Source organism: Cryptotermes secundus, unplaced genomic scaffold, assembly GCF_002891405.2.
Source record: "Cryptotermes secundus unplaced genomic scaffold, Csec_1.0 scaffold454, whole genome shotgun sequence".
Classification (NCBI taxonomy): Eukaryota; Metazoa; Arthropoda; class Insecta; order Blattodea; family Kalotermitidae; genus Cryptotermes; species Cryptotermes secundus.
The window spans coordinates 51971-69904 of NW_019729215.1; the positions used below are offsets into that span (position 1 = coordinate 51971).

Sequence of the window (17934 nt, forward strand, 5' to 3'; positions counted from 1 at the left end):
GCGTGTACGCTGCTCACCGGGGACTGCTCTTATAGCTAGTCGCATTTACCGTGGTGAGTCAAGGTGACAGCTTCTGCTCTCCACCTGGGGGCCTGGTGCAGGGTGGTGGAGAGAGGAAGTGCTCTCAACCAACCACAAGAAATGTCCTCATTACGTGTGCTAATGTCTCACCGAAGGCCACGATAGCATTGAAATTGATAAAAAGGACATTCGTGGAAACGGTGGAACGGAACGCACGAAGGGGAAGCCATCGCTATATAGTCCGGGCGCGAAGCGGTCCCCGCTTTAGACAGACCAAGAGAAGTCAGAATGGAAAGGACTCACAGAATCTTCGTGCTGTGTCTTGTGGTCTTCGGGTGTGCAGCTCTCCAACTGCGTAAGTTGCCTTCACACGTTGAGCAAGAGCCAAGCTACCAACGCGGAACAGTTCTAGCGCTTTCCGTCGCCGGTGTTTGATTACGTCGAAAATCGTTAGGACTCGCAAAAAAAAAAAAAAAGCAATTCTTTCCTGAAAATTTTGTATGAAATATTTTTCGTTCCGATAAATAAAACTCCACAGTGTCAAATTTCGTGAAACGTTTCGTCGGCTATGGAGCTGTTCCTCGCGGAACGAGAGGCGCGAACATGTGGAGGCTAATCTGCGTATTCTTGTTTTGCAAATTTTCGTTGCGAAATGCTTCTAAAACTGAAGAAATGTCACGAAATTTGTTACTGAAACTGTGGTTCGTGTTAATTTCGTCACCTGAGCACTGTGGTATAGTGTGTCCATCAGGAAAATACTTCAGGAAACTGGTTTTGAAGTTGGGGGAAAGAATTGCAATTTAAATGTGACCCCGAGGAAAACATATTCTGAAATCTAACACCTATAACCAAGGTAAACCCATGGAAGTGAGTGCAGACACTGCAGAACACAAAATAAAATTAGAAAAGTGGATTATCTCATTTTTGCCATAGAACTGGCAACAGGGGCACTACAGTTCTCATGGGACGATTTGTCAACAACGTTCCGCGGGAACCGTGCACCATCTGTACAGTTCAGGGATCACACTACAACTCTCCAAAGAACCGAATGTCTACTAACTAACAGTGTATGCTACAGGGTACTCTAATAAGCACTTAGTTACTTATGGAGCTGAGCCCTTCTTGAGGAGAAGCCTACTCTGCAGATTTTATGGAACCCGAAGGTTCATTACTGTCTTCACAAGAACCCTTAACTGGTCCCAATTCTGAGCCAGACCAATCCAATCCTATCTCTCTAAGATCCATTTTAATATTGTCCACACACCTACGCCATGGTCTTCCCAGTGGTCTCGTTCCTTCTGGCTTTTCCACCAATATCTTACATGCATTCCTCTTCTCCACATTCGTGCTACATGTCTTGCCAAACTCATGTTCCTTGACTTGATCATTGTAATTATACTTGGAGAAGAGTACAAGTTTTGAAGCTCCTCATTATGCAGTTTTCACTCTAATAAGTATATCGCTGTTAACTGCTAGCTAGCAAATTCGAAAAATACTTCAAACGCGATTTAGAAACCTTCAGCACCTTATTATAATCGAAACCCGTGCCACACGTAACAGCGTCCCAAATGCTTGCCCGATTTCTTGACTGCATCACGCGACAATATTGAGCGCCCCGAGGCCTGCTTATTTCCAAGGATCACTTTACTAAAACGCCTGACTTTGACTAATATCCTTTGGGCTGAAGAGTAATACCTTTCGAGACGTAGGCGTGAAGTCTGGTCCAAATTTACCGATGTTTCGCAGAAATACTGCTTCCATTTTCAGTGCCGAAGAGTGAGATAAAGAAACATGAAGTAAGCAGAAAGCAGACCCCGCTCGTCTCACTTCACGGTACCGGTACAGCAAGCAACCACACGTTTCACTGCAGTGTGCATATTATCAGATCCACTCAGCCTCCAAAAGAAATGAGTACCAGGAATCTACAAGGGGCTAAAGGCCAGACGACGCGTAAGGCTGACAACCTTGCGCCATCTGAACCGACCGTCTAGAAATTGTGGCAGTCCCGACGTCTCACAACCCTATGAGCCTCCGCGGCCTGTTACAAGGATAGTATTACCTTTTGTTTGTACGTTTCGTTTCATGACGATGTGTACAGAACAAACTTGCAGTGTTCGAAACTTGGGACACATGCCACAGGGCGCTTCGGTCTCCCGAAATGGGCCACCTTGTCGCCTTGGCCCCTCGACAGACGCTGACAACTTGGTACACATGCCACAGGGCGCTTCGGTCTCCCGAAATGGGCCATCTTGTCGCCTTGGCCACTCGACAGACCCTGACAACTTCGTACACATGCCACAGTTCTGACCCATAAGTTGTTTTGCAATCTTGCCGTCTTAATTTGCTGTCGTGCAAGGTTTTGACGCATGTAGCACGACTGGAGAAGGGAGCAGAAACATGAAGCAACATGTCTAGCCTGTCACTCCATGTGTTTCAGCGGACTACATGAAGCCATGCTCCAGAAGCGATCCGAACTTCAACGCATGCGCCCTTCAGCAAGGCCGGGAGGCGATGTCACGCATGGTCCAAGGTAACTCATCATCTCAGTTCGGGTAACAGAGGGAGCGAGACTCCACTGTCGGCAAGCGACAGAGAACAGTCAGCGCGGAAGGGGCCACTTTTCTGTCCACCTTTCCCATTGGCCCGGCTGCAGCTCCGATCCTTACACCCTCTCTCCCTGCCGACTCTGTGTGACTCGCAAGGAATCTGACGGGCTTTCCCAGTACTTGTATGGGAGTACTGAAGAAAACCAATTTCAGAATATTGTGTGTCCCGGTCGGGATTAAGAGCGAGTGCCTGCAGAATAGGAGTCAGGAGCGTTACGACTGTGCCGAGTCATCTGCACCAGTGAAGGAGCCTACAAAACTACACGGCGTCGCAAGCCGAGGGCCCACATTCTGAATCTGCCCCAGAATACGTGCGTCACACCTGTCAGCTGTTGCTGCACTGCAGTGCACAGCTCCGCTGAATGCCATGCGACGGAATATTCGTGTTTGGGAAGTGACGCCGTGAAGTTTTGTAGATATTTACTACCTTCGAGGAGCCTGCTGCCTCCATCTTCACGATAGCCTTCTGAAATGCACATTAACTTATTCGCCTCGTCAGTGATGGGCCCACCGCACGCCCCCCCATCTTGTTAGAACCCTTAAAAGAGCCTGAACTCTAATGCTAGGGCCAGAACCCTCGAGAATTAGGCCTTCTCAGGCGTATCTGCCGGCTCTCACTCTGGGGGGTCCCAAGTTCCGATGTGTGTCTACAAATTCCCTGCACGGGGAGCTTCTGAGAGGCACCGCCTCAGTGTACATTGGCCAGTCAGCACTCCTGTTACCCGCCCACATGTCCCCCCTTCTAACCCAGTACGTCCCCAGCCGCCAACATGCTAGAGGCCACTTAAATGGATTCGGCGTATTGTATTGAAACCGCCTAAGTAGACGAGATCGGACGGGCCTTCATTACTTAGTTCTGCAGATCTGACTATAGATGGCGCTAAGCGTGACTTTCAGATATGTACGCTCTCAGGCTGCATATAATTGTGGTTATTTGAACTTGATGTGAGGGAGCATCTGAGGAAGTTCATTCAAACCGAGCAGCTTTGACATTCGTAGCAGCAAGTAGTTCTATGGCTGGACTTCTCAGCCATAGAAATAGACGGTTTCTCCGAAAGACCTTCAATAAGTGGTTCCAAAATTCGGAATAAAGAAACAAATACGTAATAGAAATGTTGACGCTGGAACAGAGTAAGAGCTCACGTCAAGCCGGTTGCCCGTTTCAGGAGACGACAAGTACGGCGTGCCTGTGCTGGACCCGTTGCTGATCCGGAAGTTAACCACGACCTACAACGGATTCACAGCGACCACCAGGAACTCCACCGTTGTCGGGGTGAAGGGCGTCGTGATAGAAGACATCAGGTATTGCGTCTGACGTATCTGTAAGCTTGCTTCAGCATGGGATAGAGGCTCAGGTCGCCGCGTCACCATATGCTCTTTCTGAATACGCGCGGGACTTCAGGTTGCCTACCCTCAGATTCACACGCACACACAGAAGGAGAGTTCAGTATTATTATTATTGTTTAAACAAAACATACAGTAAAGTCCGTATTGGTAAACATTTTTCTGATAAATTTCCTATCCAGAATGGTGTAAAACAAGGAGGTGCTTTATCGGCACTGCTTTTCAACTTTGCCTTAGAATATACCATTAGGAGGGATCAGGAAAGCCAGGTGGGACTGAAATTAAATGGGACATATCAGCTGCTGGTTTATGCTGATGACGTGAATCTACTGGGTGATAATGTAGATACCATAAAGAGAAACATACAAACTTTAATTGACGCAAGTAAGGAGGTTGATGTGCCGGTCACGGTAGTCGAGCGGTCTACGGCATGCACTGTCTTCGCTCGCTCGAAAACCGAGATCGTGGGTTCGAATCCCACTCAGGGCATGGATGTTTGTGTGCGTTTTTCTGTGCTTGTCTACAGGTAGAGGCCTTGCGACGAGCTGATCACTCGCCCAAGGATTCCTACCGTATGTGTAAGATCTAGTAAACCGAAGTGAAACGGAGAGTTTCATGGAGGTAGGCCTAGGCCCAAATTGGGGCTGTAGCGCCACAGGGGAAAAAAAAAAGGGTTTGATGTGGAAGTAAACACAGAGAAAACTAAGTATATGTTTCTGGAATGAAGATTGGCAGGGGAAACCGAAGTACTCGGAGAAAACCTACCCCAGCGCCACCTTGTCCATCACAAATCCCACTTGACCAGACCCGGGTTTGAACCCGGGCCGCTGCGGTGGGAAGCCAGGGACTAACGGCTTGAGCTATGGCGCGGCCATGTATGATATTAGTGGGAACGCCAGAAGGAAAGAGGCTACTATAAATACCAAGATGTAGGGGACAGGATAATATTAAAATGGATGTTACAGAGATAGGATGGGGTGATATGGACTGGATTGACCTGGCTCAGGATAGGGACCAGTGGCGGGCTCCTGTAAACACGGTAACGAACCTTAGGGTTCCATAAAATGCTGGGAAGTTCTTGAGTAGCTGCACAACTGTCGGCTTCTCAAGAAGAGATCAGCTCCATGGAGTTACGAGCATAGGTTTTGGCCCAGTGGGCCCAGGGGTGGGGTAGGATAGTGGGCTGACGTGTGGTCCAGGCCCATACGGACCGTGGACAGGGAGACCATCGCTCGAAAGTTGGAACATCAGTTGCCCATGGTCTTCATCTGTCGCTCTTCTGTGTCCAGGCCGCAGACTTGTCCCATGGGGGTGCTCCACAAGTACACGAACGCATATGGACGCGTCAATTTGAATCTTCATATCAGCAAGCAATCCTTCGGAACCTTTCGCTTTCTCGTCCACAGCTTTGACTTCGACAAGCAGCTCGTCAGGGTGGCCTTTATGTTCCCAACTCTCCAATTCAACGGGCTGTACGAAATGTCCGGCAAACTGGCGGGTCTGCCCATAAGTGGGAAAGGCGATTATGATCTCTTCTTGAGTAAGTGTTAACTACTCTAACACGATCAGAGTTTGGAGAGCTCAGACAGTATAGTAACTGGAATACGGGCTCGGGGATCTTGGTTCGAGTCTCGGCAGGTGCAGAGGTTACTCCACAAGATCCATACAGGCTCTGGAGCCCACCTAGCCTCCAATCCAACTGGTTCAAGGGGTCTATCCCAGGGGTAAAGGGGCCGAAATCTGAGACTAAGCGTCCAATTCGACAGACTGCCGAGGTTAAAGATATATGGAGCTGTACCTCCTCTGTCCCACATGCCTTGCTGAAGAGGTGCTGCAGAACTGATGGCAGGATAAACCCCATTTGCTGTTGTAACGAGGGTGCTCCATCGTTAGCTAGTGACGCAGACCATCAGAAATAATCTGTCGCTTATTTAGGAGTTTGGATTTGAGAATTGGATTTATTGACCAGTTATAAACACAGCTCGAAACTACAATTAATTACAGCGCTATCGTTAATCTCCACACTTTACAAATTACTACAGCACCCGTGAAGCCTTTTTTTAGTCTTCACTAGACGTTTCCTGGTAGCGGCTTCTAAGAGTGGCGCTCAGGTCTTCTTATCACAGCCGCCCGTGCAGGTCCCTCAACAACAGTAAGCGTCTCAGTCGAACGGACAGCACTTCATCCTATTCGGGAGGTCCCAGGTACGAATATCGTACCAGAGACCGGCCATCCTGACTGAGGACTTCCGGGCTTTCAACCGACCCTGCAAGTGATTGCCGCTACCGTACGCCTGATGAGCTCACGACCGCTTTCTCAGGCATCATTTCCAATTCATTAATCTCTAAAAACATTTGATCACACAATTCTGCGGAGTCTGCGCCAATGAGAGCGTCGGAAGTACCAACAGTAACCTGCATCGTTGTACTCAGTCAGGCCAGAGAGAGAGAGAGACGCCCCTCGCAGACACAATTCATGAACCTCTTCACATGCCATTCGTGTATAGACCCATGTAAATGTAGCACGAATGGGGGAGACGAGGAATGCGTATAGGATATTGGTGGGAAAGCCAGAAGGAAAGAGACCACAGGGAAGACCAAGGCGTAGGTGGGTGGACAATATTAGAATTGGTCTTAGAGAGATAGGATGGGATGGTATGGATTGGATAAATCTGGCTCAGGATAGGGACCAGTGGAGGGCTCTTGTGAACACGGTGATGAACCTTCGGGTTCCATAAAATGCTGGGAAATTCTTGAGTAGCTGCAGAATTGGCGGCTCCTCAAGAAGGGCTGAGCTCCATAAGTAAGTAAGCAAGTAAGACCCATGTAAAACCTCTGCACCTGAAATACTGTCATTAAACAAGTCAAGAATTTATCAAAATCTTGAGTAACTGAAAAAATATTCCACAGAACGGGGTAATTGCATCTTGTCATGTTCTGTGATGTGACGCCGTGTAGTTCGATGTATATATACCGACGTTTCGGAGGTATCTCTGTACCAGACTGTACGGCGTCACATCCAAGCTGACATTAATCTTTACCATAAACCCTTCGTCAAGCTAACCTTTTCAGATAATGGACGCGATGTTTGCCGTCTGACAGTTCTATGAGCTGAGCGTGCAGAATTCATAACAACTTCCCACTTCTACTCATCTCCTGCTCTCTCTTCCACCCGTACCTCTCTGTTCGTGTAGTCCATGCTAAGACCGGGCGAGTTGCAGGTGGCCTCAGCGGTAACTACTCCACTAACTACACACTGGCCCGGCTGCGGGACGGCCAGCTCCACGCCATGCCGCAAAGTTACGCCGTCGACTTCGACATACGCGGATTGAAGGTCCATTTCGGAAACCTGTTCAAGGGCAACAGGTTGCTAGGTGAGCCATGACAGCACCACCGTCATATTCCCCTTCGTAACTGTTTCACTCAACACGACATTGCGTTAAGGGTTTCGAACGGGTAAAACAGCATTTATAAACGGGTCTCCATAGAAGGTTTCATTATTGGTTCATCTGTGGAGAACTGTTACACGTAAATGTGGAGCACACAACCTCGCGATGTGCTCGGCAGGTTCACGGCGCAAATGGCGCTGGCAGCATCAGGACCTAGAAACCACCTTAATTCAATCTCGAACACAAATAAGTTCAGGTAAGTACATCGAACATCAGAATGTCTGTCACGGTCCCCCCCCCCATTTTCTTTCTGCCCATGGTGAGAGCGGACGCGAACCTGGGAATGCATTTCTTAAAATACAATATTATTATTATTATTTTTGGGCGCGCGGCAGAGTAGTTGGTTCAGGCACTATGCCAAAAGCCGGAATGTGGCGGGATCGAATCCCGATGATGTGGATTTTTTCAATTGGCCTAATCCTTCCAGCCGCACTATGGCCCTGGCGTCGACTCAGCCTCTAACAGAAATGAGTACCAGGAATCTTCCTGGGGGTAAAGGGCGACCGGCGCGTAAGGCCCTGGAGTCTTCTTGGGGAGTAATGGGCGGCCCTCACCGCCATCTGTGAGCCGACTGTCTAATGTGGGAGCCTCAACGTCCCACAAGCCTATGTGTCTCCACGGCCTGTTACAGGGATGGCTTTACTTACTTTACTTTTATTATTATTATTATCTTACTGCAATGTGTGTTCACCCGGTGGCAGCAGATCTTACACTGACACAGACAAGGCAACTACACTGTACACAAAGGGTAAAAAAGGTAAAGGTGTCCCTGTGCTTAATTAATTAAGCACTAGATCCACATTTTCTTGACCTCAACACCAGCTGCAGCCCCGCTGTACAGTACAAAACAAAGTACACACAATGCAAATCCAACCAGTGACTAGGAGTACACACGTTACAAGGACACATAATCCCAATGCATTTGAGTATCCTCAGTGTTTATATAGTCACACAAGACCACGTTCTCAAACTTCACTATAATTCAATTCACTTCACTCATTCCCACTTGAAGCTTTTTACTTGTAACTGCTTCCCTTACCCTACTTCTGCCTGCAGGTAAGCTGTTCCAATCCTTTATGGTCCTATTTACAAAGGAATATTTGCCAACATTGGTTATTTCTTTCCTACTCCTAATTTTCCAACTACTCTGGTAGCATGGTTTAAGCAGGCTATTCCCTATCACTTTCCAAGCCGGTGTCCTGATGTACGCCGTGCAAAGGGCGCACAAACTTGCATTCATTCCCAACCCTATTCACTTGCGTGATCTGTTTGTTTCGAGAAGTGGCTAGCCTAGGGCACAAAATGGTCCTTACAACGTGCTAATTGTGGTGGATAGCGCGAGAAACGCCAAGTAAACTTTCACAACTTGAGTACCTTCCAATTAATGTTTCAGTTCCTACCTCACAGGAAACACGCTGCTTCTCCCGAAGAGGAAGCATACCGGCCACATTTATCACATTTGAAACTAGCACGACATTTCTAATAACAATTACCAAAAAGAAAAGAGACAATATTAAAAGTATCTTAAATAGGCGGGCTATTAGAGTGTAGAATAGACTGTCTGGCTCAGAATAGAGACCAGTGCGGGATGGGCTCTTGTGAATGCGGTAATGAACTTTCGGCTCCCATAAAAGGCAACGAGTTTATTGACCACCTGGGAGACTATCAGTTTCTCAAAAGGGGCTGTGCTCCATGGAGTTGGGCCTACCATGAGGATGTAACTTCATTGGTAAAACTACGAGCTAAACACGTAGCAGCGTCTGTGAACGCCTTCTAATTGTGGAGGTACTTTCTCTTCTGTTATCCTTACCATGTCTCAAGAGGCCTAACACGTGCAGTAATGGCGGAGGTGGTACGGTTAAGGTGAAGCTAACCCTGTAACAGGCCGTGGAGGCCCATAGAGCTGCGAGACGTCGAGGCTCCCACGTTTTCTAGACAATCGGCACACAGATGGCAGTCAAGTTGTCAGCCTTATGCACCAGCCGCCCTTTACCCCCAGGAAGACTCCTGGTACCCATTTCCGTTAGAGGATGAGTCTGTCCCAGTGAATATGGTGACTGGTACGTTTCAAAAGCAAAGCACAACTGACAATTTTGTCTTTTACAGGCAATAGCATCAATGACTTCATAAACGAAAACTGGCGCCTGGTCGTGGAGGAACTTGGCAAACCTGTGCTCACATCCTTGGGGAGTATTGTACACGAGGTCCTTCTGAACCTGGCCGAGAAAATACCTTACGATGAACTGTTTGCTGCGTGACACGTGCGCTACGCATGCGCAACCCTAAGGCTGAGACTACAATGTTGTTACGGAATCCGACAATATCCACACTTTCCCTTCAGTGTTCTGCAGAGGGTCAAATAGTGAACAAACAAGCATTTGTTTCTATGCGAGGCCTGATGCTCCGCTGCCGGTGACTATGAACAGTGTTACCTTCCGCCGTGTGGTCTGGTAGACCTTGCTGATGCTTCTCTGGCTTACACTTCAGACCTCTGAAACGGAGGTACCAGACTACACGGAGTAACAATCTTATTCGCTTACAGTTCGTGGATCCGGCTGGAATTTGCTTTCCGATTTCTTAAAATATAATTTATTCCAATGTTTACACCAGATTCATTTCCCTGCGCGTAAGACATTCCTCACCATGTACCCGTGTTGGTACACCTGCTTACATAACATTTGCATATCGCTAGGTTAGCCGTCGTCACAATAAAGTGACTATAATCAGTCAGCATTTTGCAACTGAATATTTATTTCCTGCTACATGTTTCGGTTTCACAGAACCATCATCGGGCAGTGACACAAGGATACATCTAGGGTCATTGAATTGCTAATATGAATCCATATTGGTGCAAAGTATGGTACAGAATTGTTGCCTCAAATTAAATATAAGTATTGAAATTAAATTATAAAAATATCAAGGATATATTAAAGATATATTACACAAGTATGCTGACTTTGTATTATAGGTATAGAAGGTACTGAAAAATATATTAAAATTATTAAAAATGTGTATGAAGAGTTTCAAAGTTGCAGTGCTACGGCTCCGTGTTGTTAAGTGTCACAGTGTCCAAGGGTCTGATGTATAAGTGTATAACATTTTCCGAGCATTCCGAATGTCTGCCTGTAAGTGAGTTCCAGAATTGTGTTCTAAGGTCCCCACTATGCAGGTGAGAGACGACGGTTGCCGCGTCGCGACGCACAGAGACGCTAGTTAGGCTCTCAGCGATAATGGTTTCCACGGAGAGGATCACACGTGCAAGAATGGGCGCTTAGTAGCTAGACGTGGAGATAACCCTACCCAATTCCACTTGTCCCTTAATTGAGGCATTGAAAGAAGCTTTGTCGATAAACTTCTGCCCGCCAAACATAATGCCGGACAGGCTACCAGTATTGGGCGCGGCCGTGAACCTTTTCCAATATTGGAGGCTTGGGGTCTATGACCTCGAGCTGCCTGGATGCAACGAAAGGAGACTCGATGGAGAGAAGTGAGTTGCGGTTACAGCTGAACACAACCGCCTCTGTGGTCCAGTGGTCAGAGTTCCTGGCTACGGATCCAGAGATACGGGTTCCATTCCCGGCGCTACCAGATTCTTTCGGAGAAGTAGTGGGTCTGGAACGGGGTCCACTCAGCCTCGTGAGGATAACTGAGGAGCTATTTCAAGGAAACAGCGGCTCCGGTCTAGAAAACCGAAATTAACGGCCGTGGGGATTCGTTGCGCTGACCACGCGGCACCCTCTATCCGCAAAAGTTGGCACTAACTTCGCCGATAAGCGGCGGTCGCTCGGTCGGTATAGTTCGCTTGCGGACTAGAGGCCACGGAGTTTGTTTTTGTTCCTTGTGTAGTTGAACACAAGGGGATACGGGAGATTTGAACATAGTTAGGAGAGGCGCACTGGTGAGGTGACGACGGTTACACAGACACTATGATAGCAAAGACAAGCGATACAAAAGTTGCTTACGGCGTAAGACATTACGTGGAGGAGTTGCGGAACTGATTAAGAAATTAGCGGCCGACAGGAGAGTGACAGAACGAAGTGGAGGCCTAATGGGGGATCAGTATAACTTCCCAGATAATTGCATTGGAAAACTGAAATACATTCTGTTCGTAGTGTAACGGTGGTCGTGTAATTTACAACTCCCAAAGTACGAGCCCATCCCGGTACCTAGCGCGACCCGTATCTCGTGTTACTACCGACTGCGGGAACCCCGGAGGCACGGCAGCAGCCGTTTATAGGACACGATACTTTATCGCCATGTTCACAACACCAGCTGGCCTCAATGTCTCTCGCCTCGCATGGGCGCTACATACCCGTCCATCACAGTAACATCTAGCGATGGGCTACTCACTGTGAGATTCCAGTTTCCGCTGCCCCTTCTACCTCTTAGATCCGGCCAATCTTCTTAGCAACCTGTTCTAGAAGTGCCTCAACCATCCTGAGGTTTCAGATTCTCACCGCCACATCCACGAGAATTACTGCCGTCTTGAATGTGACGCCATGTCGCCTACAGCTTCAAGACAGAAGATAATCTACCCTCAACATGGAGGCAGCAAGTTGCTCCGAAATGTTAATAATGAACTACCAGACTACATGGCATCACATCCCTGAAGAGAGTAATCTTCATCCTTGCAGATTCATATAAAACAACGGACTCTGTCCATTACGAAACACGAGTATTCAACATCCGCTATAAACTACGTGCAGCCCATAACGCGAAAGGATCGTGACGTTTATGTCGTCGTTAAACACGATTCCAACACGAATCGGAAAATAAGCGCGGCTTGATGTCGCGTTATAAAAAGCACCAAAATCGCAACAAGAACCTTGAGAGGACAAATCATGCATCCGCTTGAGGACGCAACATTCCTGTTTCGGGCTTACTTACGAAATGCCATAAACCGATCGCTCGACGCTTCCACCCCACTCCCATCCTCTATATTTAAGGGGCCCACGCCTCTGAAGATGCACTTGTTGGCTGGGACAGTTCGACGCAACACCATGAAGCCTTGCGCCAGGGTCCTCGTCTTCTTCCTCCTCGCGTCCAGCGCTGCGGCCCTCAAACTACGTAAGTCAAATCATGCCGACGTTTCTGACTAACCTGCTGGCAAGAAAACAGACAGAGCAGCTCTGCAAGCTGCAAGCCTTCTCTGAATACTCTTAGATCTTGATGATGACAGCAAAACGTTCCTGCGAAAGAGTAACAGATCTCTATTAGGCTACATTAGTCACGTCCAGCGGGTTAGAATTCTGATAAACTGAAGTCACATTCATTAGATAAAGCTATTAAAATTATGTTAGAACAGACAATGAAACCCAAATATCGAGGCTTCAGAAACGACTGAAATCTCGCGCTTGGCTGTATGCTGCTACAACCAACGAGATATCTATGCTTTGGAATTCTCCTGTATCCCAGGCATGTTGATGTCTCGTCATGAGAATGCACACTAAACCATTAAACAAAAACTGCTAAACGATTCTCTGAAAAAGTGGTACACCTCAAAATTTTCTTCCAAATTTAGGGAAAAACACACATTGGGATATCTGGAAACGGGGTGTTGAGTGCAATATTCAGATCTGAGAGGAAAGCAGCAGAATGCTCATGTAAACTGCACAATTAGGGCTATTTGCCTGAAGTTGGTATTATGATTAAATCAAGTAAAAGTGGCACATCACACTTGCGTGACATATGAAATACTTACATACTGAAAATCTTAAAGAAAGGGAACATTTGGTAGATCTAGAGAAAGAGAAAGAGGACGGGATAACAAAAAGTACTTAAGAAAAATATGTCACAGTGTATGGAGTGGATTCATCTGGCTGAGAACCTAGGAAAAATTGCGGGCTGTATTAAGGGCGGTAATAAATTGGAGGTTCCATGACACCCCGAAATTATCTTGAGCCCTACACCGACGCTCAGTTTCCGCACACGTCAGCTCTGTTTCTCACGTGCCGTCACTGATTCGTTTCAGCTGACTTCGTGAAGAAATGCTCCTTGAAGGACCCGGAATTCAACGCCTGTGCCTTGAAGAACGCAAGGGAAGCACTTCCTCATATCGTGAACGGTAAGCATCCGACTGTTCCCAGCCCTGCAACTGCGCACAAACGGCAGCCACTCGGCGCGTGTTCACACACAAGGATATGTGATGTCCTTCGTCGTATTTATAGTCCTGCCGGGCTGAGGCGTCGGTACGTGCCCAAACTGACATTCGTGGCTTCTACGGAAACATAAAAACATAAGAGAAGAGCGACTCGTGCCGAGGGTTGCATAACCGGGACTCGATGTCTCTAGTGAGTGAGATTTCGGAGGAATATATTGTTTCCATCTTCACAGCAAGACAAATGAGCAACCAGCCAGAAGGAAATAGCAAGCACACTCGCTGCCTTTACTTCACTGCAGGTTTGCTCCATAAGTCTTACCTGCCACTAAAGCAGCAGAATCCTCCGAAACGTCACTGAACCTCTACACGAGTACACGGTGTTCCATATCGGATTACAGTAATTTTTTATTCGAAATTTCATTCGCGAAAAAGTTGTCAGCAATCGGCATTTCGGGAAAACTTGCTGACTTGCCAAATTTTATTAGAATGAGAACAGCATGTGGCACGCGTGGGAGAGAATATGAACCCGCAAAAAGTTTTAAAACGCTAACCTGAAGGAAAGAGATCATTTGAAAGACATAGGCGTAAATGTAACAATAATATTAAAAAGGGCTATAAGAAGATGAAAGCGTGCAGATTGGATTAATTTGGCTTAGGATGGAGACCAGTGGCTGGTAACATAGGTTCTTTGAAGTTTGATTAGATGAGCAATCGTCAGTTTCGAAAATGAAACTATTCCTTGCTGCACATTTGAGAAATTGTTTCATGTACGTTACAGGATTAAAGAAATTCCACATCCCCGTCCTCGATCCACTGATCGTGAAGGAGATAAGAGCAGTAGAAGGACAACTGAACATGACGGGACTGGACATCAAAGCGGAAGGGATGCGGAAAGCCATTCTGGAGAGCATCAGGTAACTTTATGTTGTTCTGGCCGCGTGCAGCTCATACTCGGTCATCTCCTACTGGACTAGAGTTCTCCGGAGTATGACACCGTGTAGTCTGGTAGAAACTGGCCGGAATTAGATCCATACTGAGTTCAACTTCCTGCCTCCTTTTCATAAATTCGTCCCTGACGATGAAGGCAATATGTTCGTCCGAAATGTCGGTAAAGTTTTATAGGACTACACGGCGTCATATTTGCTGACCTAGGTCGCACCCAGCCCGCGAGTTCTGTGAGGCTGGCTGGCATCGTCACACAAACCGCTCTAACACTCTGTTTGTCCACAGTTTTGATTTCGACCAAAAGAAGGTCGTCATGGAGGTCGTTGTTCCAGAAGCACACTTCTCCGGCCGGTACGAGGTGAGCGGGAAGCTTGGGGCGCTGCCCATAAAGGGGAAGGGAACTCTGGACGCCACGTTCTGTAAGTGACTCCTCTCCACTGCCTTCTTTGTGGGACAATCTTACGTTTCTACTCCGAAGGAAGAATTACAATTCCTTATATACGAAAGAAGTTTTGTAACGGCGAAACGAAACCTCTCAATTACGGAATTTCGGGATGCTGAAACATTTACATGTTGCATGAAGACAAGACACTTGGTTGGCCGAGAGAGGAATAACAGGATTTTGTTTCTGGGTCTGGTCAAGTGGGATTTGTGGTGGACAAAGTGGCGCTGGGGTGGGTTTCCTCCGCGTATTTCGGTTTCCCCTCTCCATCATCATAATCACCCGGGGCAGGTACAATAGGCCGATCGGTGGCCGTCGTGCCGAGTGGACCCAGTTGGACTCCACCCCATGTAAGTGAATTAAAAAAAAATAGTATTCATAACGTTATGTGAATTTGTGAATTTTTGAAAGCTTCCCCTCCTTTGCAAAATATGCAAATAAGAGGCGTGATGTGTCCATACAGACCAGTTTAGTACAGTCGTACTGAAAGCTCTGAACTGGACGCAACAGTGGCACACAGGGGACCCACTGCGCTTTAAAGGGCTAATGACAAATTCCAATTAATTTCCTCCTTCCTTCCGCAGACCACAAGGAGACGACCCAAGCCCAAAATGAAATATAATCTGTGCTCTTAGCACCGGCTGTTCAAGCGGAAGTGTTTGTGTGTCTAGACATGTTGGCAGGCCCGCCGAGCGCCTATGGGACGCCTCCCTCAAGCATGCGCCTCTATGGTCCAGTGGTCAGATTTCCTGGCTACAGATCCAGACGTCTCGGGTTTGATTCCCGGCGCTACCAATTGTTTTGGAGAAGTAGTGGGTCTGGAACGGGGTCCACCCAGCCTCGTGAGGATAACTGAGGAGCTATTTCAAGGAAATAGCGGTTCCGGTCTAGAAAACAGAGATCAACTCGCTAAATATTTACAGGGGCGAAACACAATTTGTTGAGAAAAATGAAATATATTTGATTCACAAGGCAGTTCTTCTGTAAGAGTTCCGCTTTTGAATAGGCTTAAACAAAAATATATTGTGGCATATATACCCGTTGCTAGGCACAGACCTCGAAACAAACGAGACAACAGACGTTGCAATGCAACAGCGCGGTAAACACGCCTCTACAATAACAGTTACTGTAGGGAATGTAAACAGCGAGTCGTTCACATTCCCTGCAGTACGGACAATACCTTGTAAGATGAGGCACCGACAAAACAATTAATATTAACATCTACATCACGAGCCTCCTAGACAATCTTATATACAAAAAGAAAAAATATAGAATATTCCAATTTGTCCATGGGAACGTACGAAATTACATAAACCAACGACTGATTCCATGTTATAAAACATCAATCAAAATTGTATTCCTGTTTTACAATATAACTTCTGTTTTATATAATCTGATTAATTGTATTTTTTACGTCAAGTGTTTTATATGTTTAACAGTACTGCAGTTCAGTGGTGTATATATGTTAAACATGTATTTGCCTGATGATGGCTATTGATAGCCGAAACATGTAGCAGAGCCGCGGTTGGGCATTGGCCTTGATATTTGTTGTGCTGTGACGGTTAATAAAGAGGTTGAATAAATCAATTGACGAATCCATACCCCGTCTATGGTCACACAAACATAAATCGTGACAATATTTCGCTATGCGTACATTTGTGCACTTGCCAACACAGGCGAAGGTTTCCCGTCTGCTTTATTCTCCAGAACTGTTACGTGAAGCTTCCTCCGACGTTAGCTCATACATCCATACGTATACAAATCATAATATATTTTACATAATATTATAAATACTGTTAGGATTTTTTGAATGACTGTAGACGGGGTTCAGATTAGTAATTGGATTTATTGACCACTTACAAGTCGTAACTACAAGTAACAGATGCGCTATCGCAATTCACACACTGCAGTACACTACAGAAGTTACTAAGTCTTCTCAGTCTGCTGTGGCTTCACTAGTCGTTGCCTGGTGAAGGATTCCAGCAACTTCGTCTACTTCCGTGCTCAAGCCCTTATCGGATGGCGTCTGTACCACAACAAACTCACTGTCAAAGTCAAAGTCACATTGCGACTGACGGTCAGTCAGTCAGTAAGTCTTGGAGCCCCATTTGGGGCTCATGACCAGATATTAATTATTACCGTTTGACAGTTACGGTCTTGTTTCTGTGGGGCGCCTTCTATGACGAGAGGACGGGTGTCTTTTGTATTAGCTGCTGGCCCTTGCCAGCGCAGTCTTTCTCGGGTCCGAGTCCCTTGGGACTCACGACCATATTTTACTGTCTCAGAATTGAGACTTTCCTTTTCGTCGCCTCCTACGACTCGCAGGGTCATGGCGGAGGTATTCGACCCCGCCTCCACACGGGGTTAACTCACTGCTCCAACCGTCCTCCTTATAACATCACGGCAAAGACCGCACAGAAAACACTGTTCCTCTGTTTTTCCAATTGTTGCAGTGCAAATGGACGTTGGATGTCGTATAACGCCTTCTTTCGCGGTCGTTGCTTAGCAACCGACATACATAACACAATATTTTTAAGTTCATTTGAATAAACAGTTATACACCTCGCTTTCTCACAATAAACACTTGAGCAAGGCTGCTGGCATGTCATACGCAGACCTTCTGCTGAATGCGCCTCTTCCTTTTGTTTCAAGGAGATGAGCAAACACTGATTCAGGAATATATTCATGATTCCTTCTGAGCACTGTACACTCTGATACGGACAAGGGAACAACATTGTCAGGGGCCAAACTGGTTTATGTTTTGAGGCTGAAGCACTGCCGCATTTAAAATTCATTCTGTACTCATTAATGCGAACTGTTTTCTCCTAGACCATCTTTACGTCAAGTACGTGACGACTTTCGACCTGACCAAACACGCCGATGGCCAAGTGTACCTCGAACCAAAGAAATATAAGGTGGAATTCGATGCGAAGAATATGAAGGCCCATCTCGGAAACCTATTCAACGGCAACAAAGTGTTAGGTGAGCTGAGAACTTGCGCAGGTCCAGACCTCACCGCAGATGTCCG

The 17934-nt window shown here is 46.8% G+C and overlaps 2 protein-coding genes across 3 annotated transcripts in view; both read left to right on the top strand.

Annotated features, from left to right (window-relative positions):
* LOC117282025 overlaps positions 1-17934 on the top strand; it is a 69157-nt gene that overhangs the window by 21131 nt on the left and 30092 nt on the right. Inside the window, exons 10-15 of the mRNA XM_033751828.1 lie at positions 2459-2551; positions 3794-3929; positions 5261-5511; positions 14298-14433; positions 14750-14883; positions 17736-17888. Of these exons, the coding sequence (XP_033607719.1) occupies positions 2459-2551; positions 3794-3929; positions 5261-5511; positions 14298-14433; positions 14750-14883; positions 17736-17888 (903 nt within the window). The remainder of the gene's footprint in view (positions 1-2458; positions 2552-3793; positions 3930-5260; positions 5512-14297; positions 14434-14749; positions 14884-17735; positions 17889-17934) is intronic.
* On the top strand, positions 247-11004 carry LOC111865488 (protein takeout). Of its 2 annotated transcripts, XM_023853575.2 has the most exons (6): positions 249-376; positions 2459-2551; positions 3794-3929; positions 5378-5511; positions 7192-7344; positions 9526-11004. In XM_023853575.2, exons 1-6 carry the CDS (start codon positions 310-312, stop codon positions 9675-9677), a joined length of 735 nt encoding a protein of 244 aa, XP_023709343.1. In that variant the 5' UTR covers positions 249-309; the 3' UTR covers positions 9678-11004. The 2 variants fall into 2 exon arrangements, with proteins under 2 accessions (XP_023709344.1, XP_023709343.1); XM_023853576.2 differs by lacking the exon at positions 7192-7344 and having other exon boundaries at positions 247-376.

Bases quoted from the DNA above. Each gene is read 5' to 3' on its own strand.
- LOC111865488 (XM_023853575.2), top strand. From the start codon at position 310: ATGGAAAGGACTCACAGAATCTTCGTGCTGTGTCTTGTGGTCTTCGGG. The intron at 377-2,458 runs GTAAGTTGCCTT...CATGTGTTTCAG, and splicing joins GTGTGCAGCTCTCCAACTGC to CGGACTACATGAAGCCATGC. The intron at 7,345-9,525 runs GTGAGCCATGAC...TGTCTTTTACAG, and splicing joins CAAGGGCAACAGGTTGCTAG to GCAATAGCATCAATGACTTC.